We start from the raw sequence: 23,771 nt of genomic DNA on the forward strand, positions 1-23,771 counted from the left end.
CCACTTTAAAATAAAAATGCCTAAAAGATATAATAAGGATATAGTTTTAAAAGCCACAAGAGATGAATACAGATCACATTTACAGGCAAGGCAATCAGGATTTCAACTGATTTTCCTGCCCAGACAGTAAAAACAGGTGTCCAATAAGAATGTCATGCTGAGAAAAAATACCTTTCAAGCTTGAAGATGAAATAAAAGTTTTCCATGACAAGAAGAAATAAAAACAATTCACAGTGACTAAGCTTGCATTCCTAAATTATATGTTGAAATATTTCATCCCAAAGAAATGAAAAATAGAAATCAGAACCTTCCTAAGATCCAATTCTACTAGAAGAAAATCAATTGTAAGAATCAAATCTGAATTAACCATTAGAAATAAATCAAATTGGCAGAAAATACAAATCATCTCTCTATAATAATATTGAATATAAATGGTCTAAGCATTCTAGTCAAAGACTTAGATTGGCAGAGTGGTTTTACAAGAAACAAAACAAAACAACAACAAACCACCCTCAGTATATTTTAATAAGAGACTCACCTTAAAGACAATGATACCCACAGAGTGAAGGTGAAAGAGTGGAAGAGATATGTGAAGCAAACAGAACCAAAAGCAAGCAGGCATTGCTACTCGTATCAAAGTAGATTTTAAGCCAAAAATGATCAGGAGATACACTTTCTGCTTACTAAAGAAATCATCCAAAGAGAAAGATTATGATTGTAAGTATTTATGATCCAAATGTTGATGTACATATGTAGATAAAACACATCTTTTCAATATGACAAATTAAATTGACCACAATAATACACTACTGGGTGATTTAACATGCTTTCTCCAATAGATAAGTTATCTACATATAAACTAGGTAATGATCTTCAGAACTAAAAAATACTTTTAGTCACATGAACCTAGCAGACATCTGTAGAACATTTCATTCGCTGAAAACTGAATTCATTTTTTTTCTTGGAGGCATATGGAACCAATTCTAAAATAGATCATAATATTTGGCATAAGTCAAGTCTTTGTTAATAATCTGCTTACATCTCATGTAGACACTACTACTCATGGATAAGACCATGTCTGCCATATGAGGCTTTCCTTTTCCTTATTACATTTTGCGTAACTACTAGATGTATAAAGGAAAGTCAACATGTATGGACCAAGATGTGTCAGTCATTCTTAGCAAATGTTAGAGGATAATTTTAATTACATTCATTTTGGGAAAATTTTCAGTTTATTTTTGTGGGGTGGCCTGGAATGTTTGTAAGCTGAAAGATCATGTTATGTAGTACACGCTAAAAAATTATATTAATTTAATTTCAGCTGTATATAGGAAGCTTTTTTTCATCTTTTATTCTGAAGGACCATTTTTCAGGCCATAGCAGTCATCCAGGCTCCAGATGCCAAGAAGAGAGGGTTCCCTTTGTTGCTGGAATCTCATAAGAGCCATTGGGAAGACACCAATAATGGTCACACTGGAGCAAATGCAGCCCAGGGGCTGGTTCTGAGTAGTTCACATCCAGAATGGTGAAAGTAAAGTCTGTGGAGGATTAGAATCTGCACTGTTAAGAGTGGAATTTATGAAAGGCCCTGAGAACAGAAATCCAGCAAAAATGGATAACTCCCAGGAACAAGAGATGGGATCAAACCTAAATCACCCACCTACAGAGCTCCAAAGGCCAGCCAAGACTAAATTCCAACAACCAGAACTTCTGAATTAGAACTCTACCCCACCTCCTCTACAGGAGTACACAATTTTCTAGCAATCCCCAATCTATTTTATTCTATACTGAGAAACAGCAAGCTAAGAGATACGACTTTGGATCCTAGCCACAACAGCTGACTATGATCCAAGACTTGGATTTAACACCACAGCCCCCAATTAGTGAAAGGACAAAAAATCCATCCTTGCCACTGCTTTAGTCTGCCTTGGCAGAAACAAACTCTTTATTTCCCACTAAGTTTTTAAAATTTATTTCACATATTAAACCATTTTTAAATTTTTTTTCAACTTAATTTAGTCTTTCTTTACTTTTTAAATTCTGCATTGGTGTGTGTGTGTGTGTGTGTGTGTGTGTGCTTGTGCTCTACTTCCCAAAGGTTCAAGTATATCTATATACATATATGTGTGTTCAAATATATGTTTGTGTATGTTTGAATAGATATGTGTGTATATAATATATATAAAATGAAACAATGAAAAAAATATATATATAAAATGATTTTCTTTCTCTTTGATGGCTTCCTTCTTTACCCATTTACTAGGTAACCAAGGTTTGATGTAGGTGGGGTAAAATTATTGGTGGGATTGAGTTGTAATAATGTAAACTTATTTCTTTGTTCCAAACGTGGCTTTTGTTCCTCTTACTGTACTGTCTTCACTCTATTCCCCCCAGTAATAACTAATTTTTTCTGTTTTTTTCTCTGCCTCTCTTTTAATATTTTATTTAAGTTATTTTTTCTCCCTTTTTAACAGCAATTATCTGCTTCCTATCTCTACCCCTCCTCTGTACACTTTTCACAAATTCCAAACTTTCTTTTGCCTTCCTACCCTATCTTCTTTACAATTAACAAACTATAATTCCAGTCTCTGAAAAAATTATATAGTCTATGTAATTCCTACCCCATACATGTTGTTGGCATTATTAATACATTGGATGATGTGGTAGATTCCTGCTGTTGAATGTCTAATCTAGTTCACAGTTTCCTATTGCTAGTGATGGTGTTAAATGCTGACCTCACCATTCCTACATAGGTGGCAATTTGTGTTATAGATGTCATAGTAGACACAAAACATTTATTCTAATGAACACTTTTTTGTGTCATCTCTAGCTGAGGTTCATACACAGTCATTCCTCCTACAGATGGGCACAGAGCTGTGATCAGCTTTCTGAAGGACTTATTCTGGCTCTATGGAATCTATCACCTAAAGCTTCCTGATATAAGTGACCTGGCACCTGGTTTATTCTGAAAGGTCAGGACCCTCATGATATCTCAGGAAGAGATGAGAAGAAGTCATTCCAAATTCTGCAAAGCACGATAAAGAGTGGTGAAGACCTTAGAGGACGGCATTTTTTGTGTATGTGTTAAATCTATCTTTATTAGTTCATTTCATTTAGAGGCTTCAAAGTCCAATCAGATTTCTTAGAAAACTTCCTGCAAAATCAACTTTAGCAGGCTATATTGGAAACTCCCCACCCTGTGTGCACCTGGCAGATAGATAAAATTTAATAATATCAGACTCACTTTGTAATGGTCTTTATTCCAGAATCACTTTGATTCAAGGGAGGAGTTTGTAGGGAGAACATCTGTGCTTTAGTGAATGTTGCATGACCTGGGCTCTGCAGGACTCTCCCCCTTGGTCCCCAACTCCTACCCTAGGAACCTGGGTGCTCTTGAGTACATCTTCAAATCTCTGTGATTCAGTTACTCACAGCCCTGGGTGTGAGGCCATATATTATGATCCCAGCGCTTGTTCTATGGCATGCTCCTTGAATGGTTGCCAAAAGGACAATTGGCCAGAAATTGCATTGGCGGCAGTGTGTAATCTGCTTAGCTACTGCCAGAGTATATAGGTATGGTAACTGCTTCTTGCTTGATCTCTGGAGGTCTTGATTCATGACTCCAAAGCCACACTCTCCTCTACCCTGTTACATGCAAATAATTTGTCAAAGAATTCATAAAAGAGAACAGTATTATTTCATCCCCATGAAAGAATGAACATTTTTCCATATTATATTGCAAGGAGAATAATTAGAGATGTAATAATGGTGAATTTTAGGAACCACTTCAACTTATTTATTTCTGCAAGTATTAAAACTAACTTTTACAAGAAAAACAAATGGCTATTTTTAAGAGTTTGGAGTACAATTGTTTATCCCAAGAACAGGGAACAGAGAACAACAAGGCACATTAGGTCCTAAAGGAGAGGACTGCAAGTTACCAAAAGGTACTAACTTTAGTTGACACTGGCCACATGTGACATTGGGACACTTGATATTTGAAAAGTTCAAGTTCTATGGTTTATATAATTGACACAACACTAAGCAAAATTAGAATAAAATGATATATACAAACACAGTAATAATTCATGTAAGATATGTATAAATGATAAATATCAATAAGAGTACCAATATTGTATAAATATTACTCTATGAAACAAGATACTATATATAATATAGTATAATATGAAATTAATTGATTGATAATATTCATATTAATTGTAACATTTTAATCAAATATATAATAATTATTATAGTTATATATAGTAATCAATATATTATCTAATGAATTTTAACTGATGAATATCTCAGTAGAAATCTAGTTATATGTGTGGATCATATTATACATCTAAAGGTCAGCATTGCTCTAGAGAGTTACAGTCTGCAAAAAAAAATAAAAGCAGTGCAGAGAAGCAGGGACAGCCATTCTCATTTTTTCCTGGAGGAGAGCATCCCCCACACTCCCCTTATGGCCCCCAGCACCTCCTTGTTCCTCAGGCTGTAGACAATGGGATTGAGCATGGGGGTGAGGATGGTGTAGAAGACTGCAAGGATCTTATCTTCTGTGGGTGAGCGGACACTCTTGGGCCGGAGATAAGTGTAGACAAAAGGAACATAGTAAAATGTCACCACAGTTAAATGTGTGGAGCACGTGGTGAAGGCCTTTTTTCTTCCCTCTTTTGAGCGCATGTGGAAGACAGCAAAAAGGACCCGTCCATAGGAGGCCGTGATGCCAAGGAAAGGAAAGAGGAGAAACAGGCCTGTGCTTAAAAATCGAATGTACTCAAAAATCCAGGTGTCCATACAGACCAGAGGCATCATGGATGGGACCTCACAGAAGAAATGATTGATGGCCCTAGACCTGCAGTAAGGAAGATGAAGGGTATAGGTGGTATATGCCAGAGAGTGAATGGACCCCAGTATCCATGTTCCTGTGATCATCTTCAAACACATGATTTTACTCATGCGGACAGGATAGTGGAGGGGGTGGCAGATGGCCACAAAGCGGTCATAGGCCATTGAGGCCAGGAGTAAGCCTTCAGAACATGCAATGGTTATAAAGAAGAACATTTGCACACCACAGCCCAGGAAGGAGATGCTATTGTGGCCAGAGAGGAAGTTGTATGCCATCTTAGGGACAATGGAGGAGATGTACATCAGGTCCATGAGGGAGAGCTGGCTGAGGAGAAAGTACATGGGGGTGTGGAGCCGGGGGTCCAAGAAGATGAGGACAGTTATTCCGGAGTTCCCCACCAAGGCAAGAACAAATGCAAATATGATAAGGAGCAAGAGAAGTAGGCCAGTTTGGTTTGGGGGTAATAGCCCCAACAAAATAAAATCCTTTGTAGTTTGGTTCCATTTCTCCATGAAAACACACTCCTTTAATTTCTTTGAAATGTAAACAAAATAAGAACTTAACCTGAAATGAAACAGAAAAGGAAAAGGAAAGTGAATCATCTTCATTAGTGTTTGTATAGAAGGGATTAATTTTTCTCCAACAGTGTAGCTTTTGTTGAATTGATTTTGAGACCTAAACTCATTGTTCCTGTCCAGTTCTCACAGATATCCATCTCAGCAAGTCATAGACAGATGTATATCTTATGTCTTAAGATATAAACTCGAGTACCACTTGTGTTAAACCCAGTGAGGTAGCTGAAGCCTTCCTGCCTGATGACTACTTACAGGAGCTTTCCTAGGACTATGCACCAGGCTCAGCCCGGAGGAAGCCAGGATCATGCTTTCCCAGCTCCCCAACTCAGCATCAGGTTCACCACAGACATGGCCTGTGGGGCACAGAAGTGCCCTGTGTGCTTGAGTCTGCATCCTCAGTGACCTCGCCTCCTCCACACCTTTAGTGCCTGCTCTCCCCTCCCCACTGGCACTGCTGCAGCTGAGAAAGCCAGGGTCTTCTCCCAGAGCTGTGCTGCTCACCTCCTAAACAGAAGCTGCTCTGCTGGCCCTCAAAATAGGTCACCACCCAAAGGCCTTGTTCTTCAACATAAATTTTTTTTTTGTCCTGTAAGATCTATCATAATTATAATGTGCCCTCTGATAGTTTCTCTTCCCTCCGTATTTCTACTTGCTTATCCCCTACGAACTCTAAATCAATCATAGAAATTCATGAATATGTTTTCTTTTCTTCATATAAGAAATAATATATGATAAAAGTGATAGATCAAATGATGTGGAACGTAGTTTTCCCCAGTTTTTTTAACATGCAGAATTTAATTTGACTTATTTATACAAACATGAAGTGCATCGTTTTCTAATTAAGTTTCTAGTCTTATGGTTTACATCTTGTGGAATTTCACTGTGGAGTATTCATATGTGAGCATAGCAGCCTTAGGTCAGATTCATTCCACATTTTTCTTATTACCTTCTTTCTACCTTGACTTGGTTCACTTTTGTCTAATTCACCAAACTTCTATTCTTCCTCTGCCCCCTTGCTGTGAGTTAGTATTTGCATACAGAGAGTACACCTGATCTTTGAATTCGAGGGTTTGCCTTATTTCACTTAGCACAATAGTCTCCACTTCCATCCATTTACTGGCAAAACTCACCATTTTTTTCAGAGCACCATTTAGAATCTGCATGGTAAAGAAAAAATGTAGCATGATTATAGATAAGGGAGATATTCTTGTTTCTATAGGAATCTTAGATGTACCGGCTTTGTTTACTAGTCTTCTTATTACATCATTTACTATAATGTGTTCATAGCCCAAATTCTGTAAATTCAGGAATAAATGACCTCATTTTAAAAATATGAACAATAGAATTTATTGATGTGAATAATTACATTTTCAAATTAAGTCATCTTAGGTATCATACTATAAGCCTATGTGCCTACTTCTTAAACATTTGCTGATCCCTTAGAAAATGCTTAATCTGTATCCCACAATTCACTCAATTCAATTTGTGTTAGTCTTGATCTCCTTTAGAGATCATGCCTAATAACATGTTTGAGGCGAGGTAGGAGCACATGAATCTTGGCCTGTTGGTTTTATCTCCCTGTGCTGTAGTTTAGTTCTCACCCAGTACAGGCAGGAGGGTGGATCTTATGCTGAGCTGTGCAAGTAGGAAGCATGTGAGCAGTGGTGCCTTAGGAATTATAGCTAACATGTTTGAATTCTCATCTTCCGAGTTAATCATTAAAGTAAAAGGCATTAATCATTTAGAGTGAAAATCAAAGTTAGATAAAATGAGCAAAATTCCCTTCTTAAATAATATTGGTTTGCTTTTTGTGCCCATGCTTTTACTTGGGAATTCATACCTGTATCTTCACTCTTTAGAGCCTCTCTTTACTCTTTGTTTCATTCCAGTTCTAGCTCTTATTCTTTCTATCATTATTCTCCCAAATATTCAGGAATTGTGATTTATATTTCCAGTCTATGTGTTTTGACATCTTTATTTATCTAGACTTGGTATGAGATTTTCCATTTTATATGTTTGTATTTTTCCACCTTAAAGAAATATTGACTACACATCCTGTCCAAACTATTAAACTGGATAGTCATCTTGCATTATCAATTTTTCAAATGAAAGAAAAGCTATTTAGAGTTTGATGCCATCATTCATATTTAGTAACTTAAAATGAATTTCCCTACTTATACTTCTGGTAAAAATAAATGAAAGTAGAAAGTGAGTTTATTGGGAAAATGTGAAGGCACGTTGATAGTTGTCTAATTGACAAATACCAATAGGTAAATATAGATGGAGCACAGAATCACAAGACAACAGGAATATAACTGGAGCACAGAATCACAAGACAACAGGAAAGTTGGGTGATTGGCTTCCTGACTTTATGAACAAAATTTATGACCTCATAGAGAGGATAAACACAAGAACCTCAGCATGTGACACATTTGATTCTTCAAATTATGGGTTGATTAATGGCAGTGTTCCTGGCTATTGACTTGATTTAATGGTTAACATAGACAACATTCCACACTCTGGAGCTCATAGTTAGTGGGTGACACAGACAACAGAGCAACAGCTCAAATGAATGCTGTGAGGTATGTGCACATTAGTAATAGCAAGAATAATAGAGCAGGGAGGAAGGACAGAGGGATAGCTGGGCAGCAGCACTGAGGAAGCCACTCCAAGGAGGTGCTGCTGGAGCCCTCAGGCTCTAGGACACTCTGCACAGACTGAAGAGCAGGGCCAGCACTGGAGGGAGCCTGCCTGGGTCATCAGGACAGCAGCAGACCAGGAGGGCTCTGGCAGCTCAGGCCCCAGGGAAAGTGTGCAGGAGGAGTGAGGACTTAGACTCTGCTCTGGACCAGGTGAGAGGCCAGTGGGTGTGGCATGGGGTCAGGTCCCCTTCTGGAGCTCACACAGGAGGCTCTGGTTGAGCAGAGAGCTAAGAGGAGGATCCCACAGCAGAAATGGGGCAGTGGGCAATGAGGACAGCTGGGGCTACATGGGTTCAGCAAAGGAAGCCAAGCATGCCAGGGACCCCTGAGGCCTGAGCACATCAGCAAACTGGGTGCTGCTTAGGGACTGGGTGGGAACCATTGAATCTTCTGTCTCTGCCCCCTGACTCAGGGGCTATTGCATAGTAGCCTCTCAGCAGTTTTGCTGATTAACTGAACCAAGTAATAACCTCAGAGTAAATTAATATAAGAGTTCAAACTAATGAAAAGTCAGTATATAATTTTTTGGGGGGATCAGTCTATTGTATCTGTGCTTTGAAAAACAGGACATGAAAGTCTCCTGTGGTACTTCCCCCCTTTGTTTAATCATCCAGGTTCAATTTCAGAGGAATAAAGATGTCAGCATATCTGGTAGTACCAAGATCTGTATACACAGTCTCCTGCAAGTTTATGTCTTCCATGGTCCAGGCATTTGTGAGGAATACCTATATTTGTATTAAAAGTATCACATACAGAGAGTTAAAAGATGTTCATGGTGATTGGTATATTAATTTATTTTTACATTGATTGAAACCATATGATGAGAAAACCTTACCACCCAAAAGTCTTCTGTTTAAGCTAATACAAATTAACTTATCACAATAATAGTATTTTGACTTACATTTTGTAAAATTCTTGAGACTGAGGTTTGAGAGAAAAAGTTGTTTTTATTTACAATATTCCAACCAAATAGTCCATTGAATTCTTTAAAATGTTTAGACCCCAATCTGTGCTCACACTCTGCCAGGCTAAACAACTAGGTCCTGACACTGAGCAGCTGGCCTGGACATCACCCAGCTCTCCTGATGTGAGGAGCCAAAGGCACCAGGAGGGAGTTCTCAGAACACACTCAGTGCCCATGGCTCCCACCTCTAGTATTCTCTTATGCAGAACTTTCAGAGCTCCTCACCTTGAGAGCTGCTTCCTTATTGCTTTGCTCAGTCATCTCCCTCTGCTCTTGCCTTGTTCCAGTAAAACAGACTCAAACATGCCACACTTACTTCTGGAGAGTAGGACAGAAGGATGAACTGCTGCCTCTGATGCACAGAACCTTCCTCCTTCAAGCCTTACATGTCCTTCTTCCTCTAATGGATCCCCAGGGTCCAAGCCCATGGGAGAGAAAACTTGGTCATTTCACCTGACTTTGCTAGCTTCAAGATGAACTTGGTTGAAGTGTGGAATAAATCAGTCAACCCACTGAGCTGCCAATCTCTCCTGCTGCCCAGAATTAGTCTCAAGAGGGATGAGCTCAGTCATTCCAGAACAGGAGGAGGAGCTGTAGGTGTGTTAGGTCATGTCTACTAAATCCTCCTGTTTTGTAAGTTAAAACCTGAGGATCAACAAGAAGCAGTGTTGAGCTCCGTGATATCAGCAATAGTAGAGAGAACAATTACCTTCTTTGGTCTAGTCATATTCTTAAGCAAATTATTGGCTGTGGTGGCTGAATTAAATTATGATATGACAAAATATCTTTTTTATATATGAGGAAAGATATTGATTTGTGAAAATGTGAATGAATAAAGCAATTCTCCTAAAGTATAGTTTGACTTTGAGGTTTTGTAATAAAATGAGGATTTGGAAGCACAATGGTTTCTACCAGGCAGCTCTAAACACTGACTAGGAGATCAAACTGGAAAAATCCCTTCACACTTTTCTCTCTTGTCAATGTCTTTGTTTTTAATTTTTGGTACAAGAGGCTGAACCTAGTGATGCTTAAACAATGTGCCACATCCTCAGCCCTTTTTCTATGTTTTATTTTGAGACAGGATCTCACTACATTGTTCTGGGCCTTGCTAAATTGCTGAGGCTGGCTTTAAACTTGTGATCCTGCTCCCTCAGCCTCCTAAGCTGCTGGGATGACAGGCATGTGCCACCAACCCTGACAGTTGTCAACTCTTTAAACAAGATCAACTGGAGGGACGTTCTGGGAACTCCATGGAAATATGCATGCAGATGTTTGTTCCCTGTTGCATGGGTAGCAGTGACTGAAGTGAGGATCTCTTCCTGTCCTGGCAAACCACAGATTGGTACACCACGGAAGGGTACATTTCACGTCACCTGTGGGACTTAACTGTGACCTGGATCTCATCATATATGAAGAAAATATTCACCCTTTGACTTTCTGAGTCTGTCTTTTTCACAGAGTATGATGTTTTCTTGTTTCATCAATTTACTGTCAAATGCCATAACTTCATTTTTCTTTATGGCTGAGTAAAACTCCATTGTGTATTTATAGCACATTTCCTTTATATATTCATCTTTTGAGAGGCACCTGAGTTGTTCTTAAAATATGGGCATTGTGAATTTTCCTGCTATAATCATTGATTTTCCTATAGACTTTTGATGAACTTCCACACAGCTTTTGAAGTGGTTTCATTAATTTACAGTCCCATTAACAATACATGAGTGTATTTTTCCCATATCTTCACCAGCATTTATTATTACTTATATTCTTGATAATGCTCTTTCTGACTGGAGTGACATGAATTTTCAATTTTCTATTTTCTACATTCTTATGGATGTGGAACTTTCTTTTTCATATATTTCTTGGCCATTCTATATCTACTTTTGAGAAATGTCTGTTTGGTTCTTTTGCCCACTAATGCATTTGTTTATTTGGTTTTTGGTGGTAAATATTTTGATTTTTTGCATATTCTGGATATTAGAAGAATAGCTGATGAATATTTTCTCTCTTTTTGTAGGCTGTCTCTTCATACATTAAAAAAAATTTTTGATGTGCAGAGCTTTTTAATTGGATGCTGTCCCACTGATTGACTCTTGCTTTTATATCTGAAGAACTAATATTTTGGTTAAGAAAGTTAATACCTATCATGATACTTGGAGTGTACAGCCTATGTTTTATTTTAGCATTTTAAAGTTCCTGGGGGTAATTTTTTGATATTTATTTCACTTTGAGTTGGTTTTTGTTTAGAGTAGGGATCTAGTTTCATTCTTCTGCAAATGGACATCCAGGTTTCCCAGCCCCGTTTTGTTAAACAGTCTGTCTTTCTCCAATGCTTTTGGGAACTTTGTCAAGTATCTGATGACTTTGTGTATGTCAGTTGTCTCTGTGTCTTCTATTTTATTCAACTGTTCTTCATGCCTGTTTTGAGACCAATATTATGTGGATTTTGTATAGTTCTGTAGTATAATTGAAGATTTGATATTGTGACACTTCCTGCACCACTACTTTTGTGAAGGATGGCTTTCTGTACTCTGGAATTTTTATTCTTCCAAAAGAGTTTTAGGGCTATTTTCTCTTCTTCTTTGAAAAATGTCATTGTTATTTTGTTGAGGGTTCCATTGAATCTGTATATTGCGTTTGGAAGTATGGACATTTTGACCATATTAATTCTACCTATCCAACAAGGGAAGTCTCTCCATTGTCAATGTGTTCTTGAAATTCTTTCTTTAGTGTTTGTAGTTTTCATTGCAAAGGTACTTTTTGATTGAATTCACTCTAAAATATTTGTTTTTGAAATTGTTGTGAATGGGATAGTGTTCCTGATTTCTTTCTCACCAGATTTGTTATCAGACTATGGGAAAGCAGTTGTTTATGCCTTTTGTTCTTGTGTCTGGCAACTTTGCTGAATGTATTTATCTGTTAGAAGTCTTCTGGTGGAGTTTGAAGGGTCTTCTAGATACAGGACCATGCCATCAGCAAATACATAATATGAATAATTTCTTACCTCTTTGTATAGTCTCAGTTGCCGTGTCTTGTGTCATGTCTCCTGAAATAGATTCAAAACACATGTAGAATAGTAGATGTAAGAGTGTCCATTCTTGCCATGCTCCTGATTTTACAGAAAATCTTATGTTTTTTTTCCATTCAGTACAATGTTGGCATCAGATTTTTCATTCATTTCCTTTAAACTGTGGAGGTAAATATTTTGTATTCCTTTCACTGTTGTGGTAAGTTTTTTCCACATATTCAACATTAATGAATACTGGATTTGTTGAATGCTTTTTCTTCATTTATTGAGGTGATTATGTAATAATTGTCCTTAATCCCACTTATGTGGTGGATTATACTTATTGATTTGTGTGTAGAACCAAACCTGCATTACTGAGGTAAAACTCGTTCATGGTGGACTTAATGTGTTTTTACATGTGATTTGGTCATATTTTATTTTATTGAGGGAATTTGTATGTATGTTTACTAAGTACATTCTTCTGAAGTTTTCTTTTCTTGATGTGTCTTTGTCTGGTTTTGGTGTCAGGGTGATACTGGCTCCATAGAATGAAGTGGTAGTGTTTCCTCTCTCTTTCTATTTATGGAATAGTTTGAAGAAGATTGGATTATTTTAACTTTAAGAATTGGTAGAACTACTGAGGGAATCGATCCAGTTCAGCAGTTTACTTTTTAAAAGGCTTTTGTTCTCTGCTTCAATCTCATTGCTTGATATTAGTGTACTTAGGTTTTCTGTATCTTTCCGGCTCAATTTAAGAAGGTCGTATGTGTCTAGGAATGTTTCCATGTCTTCAATATTTTCAAACTTCTTGGAGTATAAGTTTTCAAAATAGTTTCTGATGATCCTCTAGATTTCAGTAGTTTCTGTGGTGATATTTCCTTTTTACGTTAGATTTTGTAATTGAGCCATTCCTTCTTGTTTTTAGTTAGTTTGGCTAAAAGTTTATCAATTTTATTTGTCCTATCAAAAATCAACTCTTTCATTAACATTTTATGTTGTTGTTGTTTATCTTAATTTCATAGATTTTGGTCTCTCCTTTCAATTATTTCCTGTTTTCTACTGGATTTTGGTGTTGATTTGGTCTTTTTTTATGTCCCAGAGATGTAAAGTTAGATTACTTATTTGGTGTCTTTCTATTCTTTTAAGGGATGAACTCAATGCCATGAATTTTTGTCTTAGAACTGTATTTATATTCTCAGAAATTTTAATAAATTGTATCACTATTCTCATTTACTTTTCAGTATTTTCTAATTTCTCCCCTGATTTTTTTCTGCTAGCCATTTATCATTCAAAAGATAATTATTTAATCTCCAAGTCCAAGCATAGTTTCTGATTTTATTATATCATTGATTTTAATTTTATTACATTAATATATGCATGTATAAATATACCACAGTGAATATTATCACCATGTACATCCACAAGACAGTAATTTTTAAAGACTTTAATTAAGTAGCAGAAAGATCAGTGGATGGGACAGGGGAACAATTATGGGAAGTACTGGTGACTGAAATAAAACAAATTATATTCTGTTGTTTTATAATTATGTCAAAATAAACTCCCATCATGCATAACTAAAAGAAATGCACACAAACAAAATTTTTGAAAATCCTTATGATAAACAAGACAACTAAAGGAATGCCAAGCTTTTCAATAAAATAATAGAAAAAATAAATTCCAAACTTTTGGAATGTAATTGAATTTCAAATGCAAGATATATCTAGAACCCTGAATAGGAAAGATTAAAAAAATCCTCTTTAAAATAAAAATGCCTAACCAATAGAATGAAGATATACTTTTAAAATCCAAAAAAGAAAAGTACATGTCACATTTACAGGCAAGCTAATCAACTGATTTTCCAGACCAGGCAATAAAAACCAAGGGAATTGGAGAAATTCTGAACAAAAGAGTTATCCAACAAGAATTTCATGCCCAGGCAAATTACCTATCAGTCTTGGAGATGAAATCAATCTTTTCAATGACAAGAAGAAACAAAAACAATTCACAGTGATTAAGCCTGCATTACAAAATTATATATTGAAATATTTCATCCCAAATAAATGAAATATAGACATCAGAGCCATCCTAGGGTCCAATCCTACTAGAAGAATAGCAATTGTAAGAAGAAACAAATCTGAATTAATTATTAGAAATAAATCAAAATGGCAAAAAATACAAGTCATCTCTCTATAATAATACTGAATGTAAATGGTTTAAGCATTCCAGTCAAAGACTTCGATTGGCATAGTAGTTTTACAAACAAACAAACAACAACCAAAAACCACCCACAATATTTTAAAAAGCCTTAACTGTGAAGACAAAAACTGTCAAGTGGAAGAATAACCCATGTGTGTTGTTGTCTGTATAAAAGGGGAATTGCAATCATGGGTCAGTGCATGCCTGGGGTCATTCTACCCAAGAGCTGGCCATAGCAGTGAGGACATGTATGCCTGCACACTGTATCCTGCCATCTGCGATTTTCTGACTAATAAGCTTCAGCATTTCTCTTGGAATCCTTACATAATAGCTTGAATTCTATTTAATATCACTTAGCAACAGTGATTAAAATATAATTCTCCAACAACATATTTTTCAGGTATAAGAATGGATAGAAATGTTTTTCAGAAGATTAAAATTATCTCATGAGGGGTTCAGGGGACAGAGGAGGGGAGAAAAAGGGGAGGTACCCCGGAACAACACTGACCAAAATATGTTGTTATATTATATGAATGAATGAAAATACACTATTATGTATAATTAAAATGTGTCAGTGTAAAAAGAAAATAAACAACGACTAAAAAAATTGTGGGTTTATAAAACCTGATATGCAATATAACCTTAATTACTAACTAAACTTCGGTAATAAATACAACATATGAGATACTGAAATTTTTACTCATGGATTTATTAGGGTCATTTTATTGTAATTTTGCTATTATAAAGCAAATGGAAAAGAAATAATTATATTCAGAGACATTACTATGTGCCATTACTGTGCATATATTGAATAACAACACATGAAATACAGATTTCAGAAACTACCAGGCATTGAGCAACATTGTGGCGATCTGAATGAAGACCTTTCTTCCTTGCCACACCACAGCAGCCCTTGACTGAGGCCCTCTTGTGTCATTACTGATGTGGCCTCTGTTGTCCACATCTCAGGGACTCCCTCATCAAGAGAAGCAAATCATTACCCTCAACACACAGGAGGCTGTCCCCTGGCTGCTCCTTAGTCTCCACAGAGGTCTCCATGGTGTGAAGAGGAGAGGAGTGATAAAAATATTCATTTCAAAAATATTCAAAGAATTCCCTCAGAAAAATGACTTTGTTGGTGGATGACTTCAGGACACATTGCTCAGCAAGGCAGTGAGTGAGTAAGTGTGATGAGGCCATAAAAGGTATGAGACTATTTATTTGTTATTTTTGTGTGTTACCTGAGAGAACTTTGCTTCAGAAATGGACTTGAAGTTGACTTTGAGGTCAAGAGCTCTACTTTTAATAGCTCTGTGTAGTGGAAATCCTGGGCATGAAATGCAGAAAAGAGTAAGTGATTTTGAGCTAATTGATAAATCCATTGACAGGAAGGGAAGGGAGGTGAGGTAATGGAAGGGGCAGCCCATGACACCTGGGAGGAAGCTTCTGATAGCAAGTGAAGCTGGAGACTGACTAGGCCCCCAGAGCCGAAGTTCACAGTAAGGAGGTGATGTTCCATTTCTCACTTGGATATTTCTTTACTTGGTTTTTGCTTTAAGTTTGTTTGTCTTTTCCATTGTGACAATTGATTACATAACACCATTTGTAATCTTTTTAAAATATATATTAGTTGTAGTTGGACACAATACCTTTATTTTTTTTTATTGTTCCTGAGGATGGAACCCAGCTCCTAGCACATGCTAGGCGAGTTCTCTACTGTTGAGCCACAACTCAACAGTAATCTTAATGCTGTTTTCCTCTTGCTAAATTTCCTTCTATGGCTTCATGGTATTCCAATTAATTACCTTGAAACTACTATTGTTGATTTTATGTGAAATTTAATATGTTCTTAGTTGTATGAGGTAATTGACAATAGTTAGAATTACCAATGTATGGAACATTGACCAGCTTTTTTAAAGTAAAGGGCACATGAAAATGATACAGGTAAATTTGTGATTTGCACTTGGGTTAAGTTTTATCAAGATTTTGTCTGTAAAGCCAATATGTGTCAATTGTGATGCTTTGTGCTTTCAACTTTTGCACCTCACTTGTTTTATCCTTTTGTGCAACAACAGAATATATTTAGAAGTAATAGTAATATGTATACTAGAAACCACTAAGATTTCTTTTTCAGAATTAAATTGGTACACTTTTCAGAAACAATTTGACAACTATGTTATTGTACAAGCTGTGTGGTTGACAGCATAGGGATATATATGATGATAATTACATCAATGCTCTGAGCTAGTCAGTCATGGGAATTCTAAGTGTTACAGCTACATGTGCAAGATATTCATAAATATTTTCACAGACACAGAGTGTTTAAGTCATCCAGCTCCTCTGTGTTCCACTTCCAAGGTACACACTCCAGTATTACATTCACCAAACATGTGGACATTCCTTTTAAATGAAGGGCTAGAACTAGATTAAATTAAAGCTAAACACATTCTTCAGTGAAGTTGTTAAATAAAACAGAATAAGCCCAACTTCATTCCAAAAGAAAATTCAAAGGATATGTTCTCAAAATTAGTTTTTATCTATCCATGAAAATACTTGTCTACCTATTTACTATTCATCTATTAATGTTGCTTCAACATTCTGGAAAATCATGGGGCTATGTAACTTTGGAACACACAAACATTCACTGGTGTCCTGGAGTTCTATGCCCTCTGTAAAATATGATTCTCCAACTTCATATACCCTTCTGAATGGCTGAAAATGCACATTATTTAAATCTTTCATCACTTTCATCACGTTGGTTTTCTATGTCTGTCTACCCTTTGTAACAATGGTTAGACGATGTTTAGAACTATTACTATATGGAAAGCTGTGGACACATATGAAGGAAGAAACTTCTCACAAAATCCCTGCAGGGACTCTCTGGGACCATCTCTGTCCAGAAACCAGGGGAAAGTTTGTAGTGCAGTCTTTTGAGTTTCCACGACAGTCAGTACACAGTGCTGTGGACTCTAAATAAATGAGGTAATGCAAAATGGTTCTTCTGCATTTACAGAAGCATCTGCAACCAGCTTCTTTAAGACCTAACTCTAGCTCTATGGAATCCATAACCTAAATCTTCCTAGTAAAATAGACCTGGCTCCTGGTTTACTCTGCAAGATCCCATTCATTTAGAAACAGGCAGCCCTTAGTAGGATTAATTCATATTTATCCCCTACTGGGGACAATTTGTTATTGGGAATAACACAAATTATCAGGTAGATCCCTCAAATCCTTTTAAGATATTTATGATTGTTTCAAGTCTAGTGAAAGGAGAGTAAAGCAGGTGATACAGGAAGCAGGAGGATGCTGAGACAAGTACCTTTTCAACACTAGGATATCACCATTTGGACTTAAGGAAGTCTTTCATATTCTTTCTCCACAATTTGTTAATTAAATGCCATTTCTATTTTAAAATATTTGGTTTCCTTTTCTTTTGTAACATTTTATGGTTGAATAAAAACTGAGCAATATCAGTGGGTTTTTTTTTGATTCATTACCTAAACAACATGTCTACACTATAAGATGTACCTGGCAGTTATCAAAAGCTTACATGTTTAAATCTTTATACAATGTAAGATAAGCTTGTGTTGATAAGGATAGTACCACATGTGTGTATAAACATATGTAAATAATAGGTGATTTCATACATGTGTGTAGATCTTAATAGCTGGAGGGCTGGGAAAGTTCATTGAAAGTTTCTGAATCTCATATATGTCATTGTAAAGTGGAATATCCACACAAGGTCCTGTTAATGAGATTAAGTCTGGTTGCACATTGGAAGGAACCCTGTTGCATTCAAGGAGCCAGTATGAGTCAATTTTTTTAAAAAAATCCAATCATCTGACCTTCCTATCATGCAGTACACAATGCAGATTTGAAGCTCTGTTTTGTACTTACTAAGAAAACGTTGGATGCCTACATTTTCTCCTGTGTGCAGGCTATTATTTCAGCGTTCAAGACTGTACAATTCGGGCTGGGGATGTGGCTCAAGCGGTAGCGCGCTTGCCTGGCGTGCGTGCGGCCCGGGTTCGATCCTCAGCACCACATACCAACAAAGATGTTGTGTCCGCCGAGAACTAAGAAGAAATAAATAAATATTAAAAAAAATTCTCTCTCTGTCCCCCTCTCTCTCACTCTCTCTTTAAAAAAAAAAAAAAAGACTGTACAATTCTAGGGGAACTTAAGAAAATAAAATCAAGTGAAAATATTCTCAAGGGCAGCAAATAAACTCTTACAGCTATGTATATGTCTAAAACTTAAATTGTCAAAATATCGCAACAGGATTCATTTTAAAATAAGAATACATGTCCTCTTCACATCATTGAAGCAAATGCACCATATTGAAAGGTGCTGTCCTGTGAGACACAGGCTTTTTATTTACATACTACTACATGGTAAATGTTATTTTGTCAAACTGGAACATGGATAATGAAGGTACTGTACTGACAGCTGTGTTTCACAAGGTCAGACATCAGATCCAATGCTGCTGACATTTGTCCCTGTGGCTGTATGTGCCATCTGCTCTCCTCTGAAGCCCTGAATGATTTCCACTGAGTGCAGCCACACCATTCTGCTCATCATCTCTCCTGTGGGTGGACATGGAGTCCAGACTACTCTTTAGTGTCTGCTCTGATTCCTTAAGGTGCATCTCAGTGGTGGAAGAACTTGATCACTTAATGATAGCAGCCTTAATGTTTCAAAGAATCCCTAAGCTGTTTTTACTCAAGAACAAGGCCTTTTCACATTGCTGCAAAAACAAGGATGTTTCTAATTTCTCTGCACCTTTGTCAAAATATATTCTCTGCTTTCTTTCTTGATTAACTTTCCAAGTGGATTGAAATTAGTGTCTCTTTGAGTTTTATATGCATTTGTTTTCTGATTTTAGAGAAAATACTTTTAGTTTTTCTCCATTTGGTATGATGCTGGCTTTGGATTTGTTTACAGCATTGAAGTAAATCCCTCTATGTCTTATTTTTCCTGCATTTTTAATACGAATGGGTGCTGGATATTTTGTAATTTGCAATTATGGAGATGATTATTCTTTATTGAATTTAAGTGGTGAATTACATTTATTGGTTTGCTATGTCAAATGAACCTTGCATCTCTCTGATGAAACCCTCTGGATTGTGGTGTGTTGCTGTTCTAATGTGTGTTTGAATGTAGTTTGCTCATATTTTATTAATAACTGTTTCTTCTCTCTCCCTCAGGACATTGGTCTGTAATTTTCTTTCCTTGATGTGTCTTTGTCTGTTTTGAGTATTAGAGTAATACTGGCTTCATGAAAAGTGTTGGAGAGCGTTCCTTTTAATTTCTTGAAGAATTTGAGAAAGAATAATGTCAGTTCCTCTTAAAGGTCTGCTAGAACTCAGCTGAAGATCCCTTTCATCTTTGGCTTTTCACTTTGGATTTTAATTGCTATTTCAATCCAATTACTGTAAATTGTTCTGTTTATGCTTTCTATATCCTCATGTTTCATGTGGGATATATCCTATATGTCTAGAAATTTGTAAAAGTCTTTTAAATTTTCCAGTTTCCTGGAGTATAAATTTTCAATTAATAATTTCTAATGATTCTCTGGAATTAAGAAGTCTCTGCTGTGAAATCTCCTTATTAAGCTTAATTTTGCTTCTTTACATTATGTCTCTCTATTTTTGCTTAGTTGAGGGTTTATCAATTTATTAATCTTTATCAAGTACCAAATCATTACATTGATCTTGTGTATTTTATTCTGAATCTAATTAATTTTGACTTCAATCTTATTTTGGAATTATTTTGTTATTCTTTTCTAAGGCCTCAAGATGGAATACAGGCTTATTTCTTTGGAGTCTCTATTTTAATGTAGGCATTCAATGGTATCAATTTGTCTCTTAGAACTGCTTGGATAGCTTTGTAATATTTTGATATTAGTGGGTTTTTTTCTCCTTGTTTCCTAGAATTTCTTGATTATTCTTCTTCTATTATCAATTCCTAATTGAAAATAGGAATTGCTCACTCTCCAAGTTTGTATGATTTCTATTATTTTTTTTGTGTTCGTTTCTAGTTTCATTCCATTATGATATGATAAGGTGCACAGGATGATATCATTTTCTTTGTATTTTCTAACACTTCCATGATGACCTAGAATGTGATCTATTTTAGAACAGGGCTGGGCTTTTAAAAATCCAATGTCTCTGTTCTCCTCACTCAGTTGCCAGACTTTGTGGCTGGGAATTTGTAAAGCTGGTTGTAGTAGCTCTCAGCTTCCTGTCTCCCCATGTAGGGTGGGATGATGTAGAATGATGCTAAACTGTGTTCTGGTAGCAGGATGGTGCAATCGTCAGTTAGAAGTTACACTAGTTGGGGTTTGGTCTTGGCTGGGCTTTGGGCCTCTGTCGGTGAGTGTTTGAGATTTGATCCACACACTTGTGGCCAAAAAAGAAATTAATAGTTTCTTCCTATCTTTCTCATCACAATTGTGGGTCAGCAGTGTGATTAATGTGGGATGAAGTAACAATTAACTTATAAGTATTACCTCAAAGTCTTTACGTATTTTTTCTTACCCTTAAATCTAGAGGGAAAAAAAGCACTTCCTTTAAGGAGTAGATGTCAGATCCATCTCTGAACACTGAGTACTTAAGACATTTTAGAGGACACAGATGTGGAAGTGTCCCATAAGTTTGAAGTTAGATTGATATTTGGGCCTTAAACTGAGTTTTTTTTTTTACTCATTTTATAGAACTCTAAACAACTGTAAAATGATCTTACCTTGCAGCTAAATTTAAAACATCATTTTAATCCTCCTTTAGCACTATAGTCACTGCCCTTACACTCCAAAGACTTCATAGCCACAGTTCAACTGATATTTACAATCTGATTGTATCACCCAGGGTTCTTAAGTGAAATGAAAGAAATTAATCTGCATTGAGACAGAAAAATAAACATCCTAAAATACACTGGTTCATAAAATCTTCAGACACACAGATGAACCAGGCTGGAAGTGTACACACCAAGAACAGTGTCCAGGCAGGAGGCAGAACTAATAGCAGATGTCACCTGGTCAAACCTCAGCTACATGTGTTGACTCACTCCAGGACTGTCAGGTCAAGGGACCTCAACACAGCCTATAAGAACAGGTTTGGGGTTTGTGGGCAGGGCATGGGATACGAAAGAGCTGGGCATGTTCATGGAACTGGATATTGCTCATGTCCTGGGCATAGCTCCTGGAATTGACCAGGCAGATAGATTAGAGAGGATGGGTCACAGTGACCCTATGCACATGGCTGTACCTGAGATGTTGGATGCTAAAATTAATGTGCCCTCTTAGATATAAACTAACTATTTAGATATTAGGAAATCACAGACCCCACATCCAGCTCAGATGAGCCCCTGCTGACAAAGGCCAAGGAAGGTGAAGGCAAGAACCATGGCAAGTATTCCTTCATGGAGTGTGAAAAAGGCAAGAGGAAACTGTGGCCTTGGTAGCTGTGGTAGAAGGAGCTTCTCTATGTATTGTGTGCCTGGAGAAAGATTACAGATGAAAATAACACTACGAACTGGGAGCCATTTGGATTTCAATATCTCTACAAAAGTCAAAACTAAAGGTTAGAGGAGTAGAAATGGGGTTTTGTTGTTGAGTTTTCTGATTTTTTATTGGTAATTGGATTTAAACCTAGGGGTGCTTACTGGCTGGCCACATCCCCAGCCTTTCTTTTTTTCTTGAAACAAGGTCTCCCTAACATACTGAGTGAAATATCTATTTTAAAGTGTTCAGAGTATAATTCTTTGTTCCAAGACCAAGAATCACAGTGAGAATAACAACCCACATGTGATCACGAAGGAGAGGACTACTAGGCACCCAGAAGTGCTGGATATCAGGAGACTCTGGCCCCGTGTGGTTGTGGGAAACTTGAAGTGTACACAGTGCAAGCTTCTAATGGAATATAACATAAAAGTCACACAATGTTGGAAAATGTAGAATGAAAACAAGTGATATAAGGAAAGCAAGAGTATAATGTCAAACATACTAATGATAATATTAAGTATCAGTATATTACTACATTAAAATATTATGTGAACTAACATTACATTGAGTATTATATATAATATAAATAATATAATATCAACCTGTTAATGTTAACATTTTTGTTTTCAAGTAAATAAATATTAATTATTAATGTAGATAAATCCATGTAATAATCAATATTTAATTTGATTTTAAACATGTCACTAGAAATCTAATTAAATATGTAGAGTCACATTATAATTCTATTGGTGAGTGCTGCACGGGGGTGCCTCAGTCTGCATTGAGAAAAGTGATACCAGGGAGAGTGTCAGCCATGCTCACTTCTTCCTGGGGGAGATCATCCCACACACTCTCCTCATGGCCCCCAGCACCTCCTTGTTCCTCAGGCTGTAGATGATGGGATTGAGCATGGGGGTGAGGATGGTGTAGAAGACAGCCAGGTTCTTATCTTCTTCTGGTGAGCGGACCTTCTTGGGCTAGAGATAAGTGTAGACAAAAGGAGCATAGTAAAATGTCACCACAGTTAAATGTGTGGAGCATGTGGTGAAGGCCTGTCTTCTTCCCTCTTTAGAGCGCATGTGGAAGACAGAAAAAATGACTCATCCATAAGAAAAAGTGATTCCAAGGAAAGGAAGGAGGAGGACCAGGACTGCACTAAAAAAAATCACGTACTCATAGACCCAGGTGTCCGTACAGACAAGAAGCAACATGGCTGGGATGTCACAGTAGAAGTGACTGATGGTCCTGGACCTGCAGTATGGAAGATGAAGTGTATACACAGTGTATACTAGACCATTGAGGGAACCTAGTGTCCAGGACCCAAGGATCATTGTCACACACATTCTTTTGCTCATATATATGTGATAATGGAGGGGGTGACAGATGGCCACAAAGCGGTCATAGGCCATCGAGGCGAGGAGTAAGCCTTCAGAACATGCCAGTGTCACAAAGAGGAAGCTTTGCACACCACAACTCAAGAAGGAGATACTTGTCTGGCCAGAGAGGAAGTTGTACACCATTTTGGGGACCGTGGAGGAGATTTAAATCAGGTCCATGAGGGAGAGCTGGCTGAGGAGAAAGTACATGGGGGTGTGGAGCCGGGGGTCCAAGAAGATGAGGGCAGTCATCCCTGAGTTCTCCAAACAGGTGAGAAGAAACACAGAGATGATCAGGAGCAAGAGAAGTAGGCCAGTTTGGTTTTGGGGTAACAGCCCCAACAAAATGAAATCATTTGAAGTTTGGTTCCATTTCTCCATGAAAACCTAGTTCCTCGAATTCCTTGAAAGTAAGTAAAAAATAAAAATGGAACATTAAACATGTATTGAAACAGTAAAATAGAATAAAAATGAATTGCCTTTATTAGTGTTTGTTTAAAATTATTTGTTGCTTTTCTTTTCAATCTGTACCTTTTTCTTGAATTGATTTTAAGACCTGAATAGAATGTTCCTGCCCCAGTTCTCTCTGGTAACG

General features: G+C 36.9%; 1 protein-coding gene and 2 pseudogenes across 3 annotated transcripts in view; 1 reads left to right on the forward strand and 2 right to left on the reverse strand.

Annotated features, from left to right (window-relative positions):
- LOC308647923 (olfactory receptor 2T3-like) overlaps positions 1 to 23,771 on the forward strand; it is a 668,743-nt pseudogene that overhangs the window by 321,803 nt on the left and 323,169 nt on the right. The gene's annotated exons all lie outside the window — the stretch shown is intronic.
- Positions 4,429 to 5,367, reverse strand: LOC308655755 (olfactory receptor 2L13-like; the record flags this gene model as incomplete). The annotated part of the gene is made up of 1 exon (XM_081305998.1): positions 4,429 to 5,367. One exon carries the CDS (start codon positions 5,365 to 5,367, stop codon positions 4,429 to 4,431), a length of 939 nt encoding a protein of 312 aa, XP_081162124.1.
- LOC308655778 (olfactory receptor 2L13-like) lies at positions 22,619 to 23,557 on the reverse strand (annotated as a pseudogene). Its single transcript has one exon. The product of its transcript is annotated as an olfactory receptor 2L13-like (transcript).

The sequence above is a fragment of the Spermophilus citellus genome, assembly GCF_964194105.1.
Source record: "Spermophilus citellus genome assembly, chromosome: 1".
NCBI lineage: Eukaryota > Metazoa > Chordata > Mammalia > Rodentia > Sciuridae > Spermophilus > Spermophilus citellus.